The sequence below is a fragment of the Nannochloropsis gaditana genome, assembly GCF_000240725.1.
Source record: "Nannochloropsis gaditana CCMP526 unplaced genomic scaffold scaffold025, whole genome shotgun sequence".
In the NCBI taxonomy this organism is placed as follows: Eukaryota; class Eustigmatophyceae; order Eustigmatales; family Monodopsidaceae; genus Microchloropsis; species Microchloropsis gaditana.
In genome coordinates this window covers 14,462-21,785 of record NW_005803928.1, presented here as the reverse complement: position 1 = coordinate 21,785, position 7,324 = coordinate 14,462, and the positions used below count along the sequence as shown (strand labels likewise).

Here is a 7,324-nt window from a genome sequence, read left to right as displayed (position 1 = left end):
GGGGACGGACGTGTCAGAGCTGTTGGGCTCGTACGAACAGGAGGATCTGGGGCAGGCGTGGGAGGATTGGCAGGCCCGGCTTTGTCTCTTGTGGACCGGCGTGAACAAAGGATTGGTGCAGGTGGTGGGGGAGCTGGTGGGGAGGGGCAAGGAAGGGGAGGAAGGGGAGGAAAGGGATAAGGAAGTAGAGGCCATTCTGAGTGTGCTTACGGAGTTGGAGGAGGCAGGAGCAGCGGTTGCGAGGGCGGTTGGGATGAGGGAGGGCGGTGGGAAAAGCCTTGCGGCGAAGGAAAAGGACGTGCAGCAAAAGCATGGCCGTCTACTGGCTGCTCTGGAAGTAGCGATTGCTGCGTTCCCTCCCTCCTTCCCGCCTTCGTCGTCCTTGCGTGTCGAGCTCCACCGCCTTCAAGAAGGCATCCCTCCCACCCCTTCCTCCTCCCCCAGCCCTTCCCGCAACGGCCGGTTTGCCTGGGTCGACGGGCCTCTGGTCGAAGCCCTCGAACGCGGGCACTGGCTCCTTCTCACCAACGTGAACCTCTGCCCCGCCTCCGTCCTGGACCGGCTCAACGCCCTCCTTGAACCGAATGGCTCCCTTCTCTTGACGGAGGCAGGGACCTCCCCATCCTCCTCTCGGAATGCAGCCCCCGCCCCTCGCATTTTGCGACCGCACCCGAGCTTCCGCTTGTTCCTGACCATGGACCCCTCCGTGGGGGAGGTGTCTCGAGCCATGCGAAACCGCTGTCTGGAAGTGGCGGTGCTGGAAGGCGATGAAGACGCCGAGGGGGGCACGGAGGAGGGCAGGGTGGAAGGGGGAGGGACGGCGCGGATGGCTCTAGGCGGGCCCTTGACCCTGGCTGTGGCCCAGATGTTGGGGAAGGCGGGCACCCTGGACCTGGCTGCGGGCATGGTCGAAATGCATGCAGTGCTGATGGAGCTCGCCGAACGCAAAGGAGGGAAAAAAGGAAGCAGCCTGGCGGGGGAGAACGGGGTAAGTAGCCTCCCTTCTGATGTACGGAGGGGGGAGTCCCCGGGGCTATGGCGATTGCAAGGCGCCTTGGTGCGGTGGGGGGGCCTGGTTGGTTGCCTCATGGAGCAAGGACTCGATCGAGAGGCTGCTCTTAGGGAGGGGTACGCGCGGGCGTACGCGGGTCTGCTCTCCCTTCCTCTATCTGGGGCGGATGTTGGCTTTCCCAACCCTTTCTGGGCACGGTTGCTGAAAGTGGGTCGAGGAAAAGCATCGTTTGCCTTCTTTCATGCCGCAGAGTCCTTACCCGCATTGGCTTTGCGGTCCCGCGAGAGGGATGGGATGGGCGGGACCTTTGTGGACCCGGAGGGAGGCTCGATCACTCGCGATCTTGAGCTGCTCTGGGCCCTCCAGGGCTTGCTCTGTCCTCTCCTTCTCCCCCACGGCCCGCTTCATGAGGACGGCAAAGATGCGGCCCGTAGCATGTGCCTGGGATTGGACGTACAGCGTGGCAAGCCGGAGGAAGAGGACTCAGAAGCCAGCTATCAGGCACGTCTCTTTTCCTCTGGAGGCCAGAATAGCCCGTCTTTGCTCTTGGTGCTTTGTCTGCGGGTCGTGCGTCGGACTTTGGGCATTGCTACTCACCTGAGCCTTCGAATAGAGGCCTTACAGGCGCTGTTAAAAGAATTTTCCCGCGCCATACTCGGTCCTGTTTCCACCGCGAGCCCCACTGTTCCACTCCATGCCGCCGATATCCCGGCTTCTCTCTTGGCAGGTGAGGCGGTGCGTGTCTCGCAAGCCTTGGCTCGCCTCGAGGTGATTCTTCGTCGCTGTCCCCTGGTGGCTCGGACTCTTGAATTGGGACTGGAATTGGCCTCCTCTCCACCCTCCAATAGGTCCACCGGCTCACCTTTTCACCGCTTGGAATGGCCCCTGGATCATCGCGAGATGGAGGGCTTGTGGGAGGCCCACCTCACCGCCTCCGATGCCCAGCAGGGGCATCAGGCGTGGATGCATTTCCAGGCAGCGGCCTTTGCTGCACGTGCCGGCACATTGGCGCGACTGCCGCAAGCGGTGCGTGAAGAGGAAGTATTTTCCAGACAACGAGCCTCCCCTTCAGAGAGAGAGAGAGGCCAGGCAGGGCCGCACTGGACATGGATGGAGCTGGCCGTTTTGAAGCAGGAAGCCATAGCGGAGGCCGCGGGGTCGGGAGCAGGGAAAGGGAGGGAACACCACTTGAGTGGCTGGGGGATAGCAGGCGAAGAGTTGTTGTCGAGTGGAGCCCTGGACGGCTATCCCGTCCTTCCCCTGGTCCCTCTCCTCCTGAAAGCATTTGACGCGGTCGTCCTCCAGGTCTCCCTATCCCCCCACCAGGGCGGAGGGTATGGTGATGAGAGGCGTGTTTGTTATGAGACAGACTTGCGGCTCCTGTGGCGCCGGCGGGACGACCTGTGGCAGGCCTTGGATGGGGCAGTCGCTCTAAAGCTCTCCCACAATTCCTGTACCGTGTCGTCGCTACATTTGACCCCTTTCCCGTGGCCGAGATTCTTGGCCGCTTGGTCCCGGTTCGCGAAGGCGGTGCGACGCCTTCTCCCGCCAAATTCCGCCCTTCCTTCCCCCTCTTCCCCGCCCTTGCTCTCCCACCAGGAGGGGCAGCTCTTTCATCTGGTGGACAGGATGGGAAAAGATATCGAGCGCGCTTGTGCAGAGGGTGGGTTGTACGGATTGAAAAATCGTTTATGGAAACAAGGTGGTCATCCTGCCGTCGCTTTTCGCGCCGAGCAGGCCCAGGTCCTGAGAATCTTGCATGATCTGGGCCGCTCCTTCGCCTCTTCCTCCACCACCTCCTTCTCCCCTTCGTGTTTCCTACCCTCTTTGGAAGAGGCCCTCCGTCGAGGCGATCTTCGCATGGCGGTACCGGAGCCTGTCCGTCGTGAGCTTCTTGATGCGCTTTGTACGCTGCACTGGGCCTTCACCGACGAGTTTCCACCACCACAGGCCCGCCCTTCGATCGCCCCCTCCACAGGACGCTGTTCTAATACCACGATCTTGCTTGGGTTGCCCATGTCTTTGAAAGGCAGGGTGGAGACCTTGCGGGATGCCATGACGTTGGAGACACGTGAACAGGCCCTTGATATCTCGATCAACGCGGGGGAAGACGAGGAGGACGGCGAGGAGGACGATCATGTCGATGTGGGGGTTGAGAAGGCGCTTGAGTATGGAGAACAAAGGGGTGGGGCCGCTAAACGAGCGATTCTGATGGTAGGAACGAGCCGCCTAGAGGTCTGGGCGAGCCTGCAGATCGGCCGGTTGCTCCTTCCGTGGGCAGCGCGCCAAGAGCGATGGGTCATTTCCGACCTGCTTCGTGCCCTCGTTTTGGGCGGAATGGAGGAACCAGGGCAACTTAGGCAAAGGGTAGCGGCAAATCCTCCCCTTTCTGCTCTGGAGGGGATCGAAGAGAGAGGACATAGGGCAGACAGGGAAGGAGCCGGTCTTTCACTTCCAGCCCTGAGCGTGGTCAAGCATGCAGTCAATCATGCGAAGGTCCTTGTCAGCGTCTGCCTCCAGTTCCAAATCCGTCACATCTCTCACCTCCGCCCCTTCCAGTCCCTTGTCTGGCTGTGGGAAGCGTCTTTCCCGTCCCTGGAGACCCTTCGTGCCGGGGGAGCCACAGGCGACACATCCAGACTTCGACACTCACTTGCCTCCCTGCTACCCACTTTGAACGCGAATTTCCATCAAATCCTTTGGCAAGGCATTGGCGCCCAGGCTCATTGGGAGCTGACGACAGGTGAGGAGGACGGTAACCGTCGGCCTCTCGGACCTCTGGACCCCTCTTGGCTCCTGGCGGCGCCGGTCTCGCGCCTTGTTTGGTCCTTGCTGCAGGTGGGGGGCGGGTACCGGGGAATGGTGGGCCTGGCCTCGGTGGAGGGAGGACAGCTGCGCCGACGGCAACTGCAAGACGCGATGCGGTTCCTCGTTCGTGCTCGCCCCCTGGAACCCGGCGAAGAGCTAAAAACCGGGATGGACGCAGCAAAGGAGGAATGGGAACAGCTCCGGCAGGCATCCCTGCATATCCTGAAAGCCTTTAAGACCACATTCGCCGTCGAGGACTGGCAGGCCCTCCTACGTCGCCTTCAATCCTCCCTCGAGACTTCCGTCGCTGATCCGGGTTGGGCGGAGGCGACCGCTTGTCTGGCCGCCCGCTCCACGGACCCCCGCCTCGCGAGCCATGCCATTCCCTTGTTGCAGCCCGCCCTCCACGCCTGCGCATCACTGGCTTCCCTTCTGTCTTCTCCGCCGGCTGTCGCCCTTGCGACCACCTTCCTGTGGGTCGGGCATGCCCGGGCACGTCTTGGCGTGCTCCAGTTTCACTTGCTCCTCCCTTCCCGCCCCGTGGACCCGGGAGAAGCACCTTTGGCGAAACGAGCCCTGGTGGACGAACGCCTGGCCTGGCTTGACACCGAGGCGGCAGCCCGGATCTGGGCCCGGAGTTTGGAAAGGGGACTTAGAGGGGAAGGGAATGAGGACGGACGGGGGGGGGAAATGAACGAGGAACGAAAAGCACTGCGAAGGGAAAGCGCGGCATTGGCCCGTCGGGCGGTTCAACGGCCCGGGGATGTAGAGGGAGAAGAGAAGGGAGGTTTCCTGTCCCTGCGGGCAGAAATTTTGGATGCGGCGCGGGGACTGCTGTCTTCGACGCGCTTGGAGGCCGTGCTTCGACCCTTTGGACCCCCCATGTCGGGTCCTCCTGCCGCCCTTGCGCACGCCCATGCTCAAGTAGAGGCGTGGCAAGCCGCCGTGGGATGCCTGGTGGACCGTCTACGCAGAGAATATTCATATTTCGCTGATATTATAGATCCCCTCTTGTCCGCGATAGGGGAAGTACGGTATGGGCTTTCGGGGGTCGTGGCGGCGGCGAAAGCGGGAGCAGATGGCGGGAATATAGGAAAGGGCAGAAAGGAGGAGGATCATCCGGTTCGTGTCCTGGCTCAGTTCCCCTTTTTGTGCCCGGAGGGTTCGGAGGGAGGGGGAGATGAAGGTACAGGGAAGCAGTTGGGGGATGAAGAAAGGTGGGCGGAGCGTGTCGCTGGTCGCTTGGCCCAAGCCTTGGATCCCACCTCTCTGTCCTCATCTCTGACGGTCAAGGCCTTAGTCACACGTCTGTGCCGCTTGGAGCTGGAATGGCACGCAGTACAAGCCCCCGGCGCGCGGGCTCGTTTGTGGAAGGAGATGGACAGCTTGTTCGTCCGGGTAGGGGACGAATGGAAAAAGGCGGAGGCGCGGGCGAAAGAGGAATCTCGGAAGAGGGAAGCTTTATTCTTGGAGCGGGAGGAAAAAGAAGCGCGCGTGAATGGAGAAGACGCTGCGGCCTTGGCGGCGACCGCCCGAAGAGAGGCGATGGAACTCCAAAGATTGTTCCCCCACGACGTCGAGGAGGAGGTGATGGTCGGTCCGATGAATGAAGCAGCAGCTGCTTTGAAAAGTGGAAACACGCAGGAGGGTAGCTCGAGCGACGGTTCCTGTGCATTTGGACCTGGCGATGAGCAAGTGGCGGCAATCGTGGGCATATGGACCCGGCTGGCCCTGAGCAGGAGGGAAAGGGAGCGGCCGGGCGGTCGGGGTGGTTGCCAGACCATCGGATCTTATCAGCCTATCCTTCGACGGCTGTGTTTCCGTTCGTCATACTATCTTGCCTCTGCCCTGGCCCTGCCAATGGCTCCGCATCCGGCCACCCGCAGCGGGGACGGCTGCGCAAGTATGCCCACGGTACAGGATGGGCTCGTCCTCGTGCCGGCGATGGATCAGGCGCTGGAAGCGGCCCATCTTTTGGCGCTGTCTATGGCGGTGGAGAGCCTTGGGGCCAACGTGACCCCCGCGCTTGGGAAGAGTGCGGTCCCGGCGCACGGTCAGGGGAATAAAAGGGGGAGCACGGACAGGTGCCGAAGAGAGGCCCTGGACGAGGGAGAGGACCCAGACGGAGGCTTGCACACCTTGCTCGAGGCGGGCCTCTGGGATGAAACGGAGGGAGGAGCTGTGCGTCTGAAACACCGACGACTCTACGACTTCCACCACGACCCCGCCCCCGTTGCCGAGGTACGCCTTCTCCTTCCCGTCCTCAGCCCGCTCCTGGAGCGTATCCGGACACTTCTGCAGCAATGGCCGGGGCACGCAGGCCTGATCCAAGCGGCCCGCGCGGCCGATAGGGTCCGAAATCTCGGGGTCCGGTCATCCCTTTCCCGCCTTCTCTTGGGTCTGGAAGCTACCTTAGGAGCCGCGCAGGAATGGGAGGCCTACGCGAGCAAGTCAGTGAGTCTGGGCGCAGAGATGGCAGTCCTGGTGCCCTTGGTCATGCGCTGGCGGAAAATCGAGCTGGAAAGCTGGCCAGACCTAATGGAGTTGCAGGCGCGAGGGGTGGCGGGGAAGGCGATGCGGTACTGGTTCCATTTGCACCGCTTGACTCGACAGGCCCTGGCAGGGGAGGGCGAGGCGGAGGGCGGGGGGGAGGACGGGGAAGGAAGCTCCTCGCACGGTCCGGCGTCGGCTTGGCTTTTGACCGAGCTGATTCCCTCCTCCCTCCGGGCGACCCCTCCGTCCTCGACCTTCCGTTGTCCCAGCGTTCCCCCCGATTTGCGGGCGCTATTCGATTCGTTCGATTTGATGATGCGAAGCAGCCCCTTGGGGGAATACGAAGCACGCTTATCTCTGTTGCGTGTATCTGCCTTGGACGTGGTCGGTGGGAGTGAAGAAAAGGATACGGGGCGCGTGTCGCGTGCACGGCCGATGGGGGGGATGTTGATCCTATTGGTCCGATACTACCAGCAATTCTTGCCGCTCGTCCGCCGAAAATTGCGCGAGGACCGGGCCCCCCTGGAGAAGAAACTGAGGGAGGAAGCTAAACTCTGCAAATGGGACGATCAGACCTACCATGCATTGAAGGCAAGCACGCTCAAATCCCACAAGAAGCTCGTGAAGATCCTGAGGGAACAGCGGGAGGCGCTGGAAAAACCCGTGGCACAGCTGTTAGAGAAGGAAATGGAGGAAGGGCGAAGCGAGGGGGGATGGACGGATGGCCCTCAGGGAAGGAACACGCAGGTCCCCGCGCCTTCCAAGCTATTTGGGGAAGTAGGGAGGATGAGGGATCACGCCCCCGGGGAGCTGACGGCACCTCCGAAGAAAGAGGAGGGGGAGGGAGGGACGGAGGGAGGGCTGGTGCGGCAGGAGGGAGGGAAAAGGGCCCACAAGCCGCGGGTGAAGGGGGGAAGAGGCCGAAGCGGGGGGCCGGGCGTGTCGAAGGAGCTGCCTATCGCCGAGGAGGATGGGCTCCGTCTGGGTCACCCCCTCCCTCCCCCTTCCTCC

At 62.3% G+C, this 7,324-nt stretch overlaps 1 protein-coding gene across 1 annotated transcript; it reads right to left on the bottom strand.

Moving 5' to 3' along the window:
- Nucleotides 1–470: 470 nt before the first annotated feature.
- On the bottom strand, nucleotides 471–601 carry NGA_2131000 (uncharacterized protein; the record flags this gene model as incomplete). The annotated part of the gene is made up of 1 exon (XM_005856178.1): nucleotides 471–601. A coding segment is annotated over one exon (131 nt), but the record flags the coding sequence as incomplete, so codon positions are not given.
- Nucleotides 602–7,324: the final 6,723 nt, after the last annotated feature.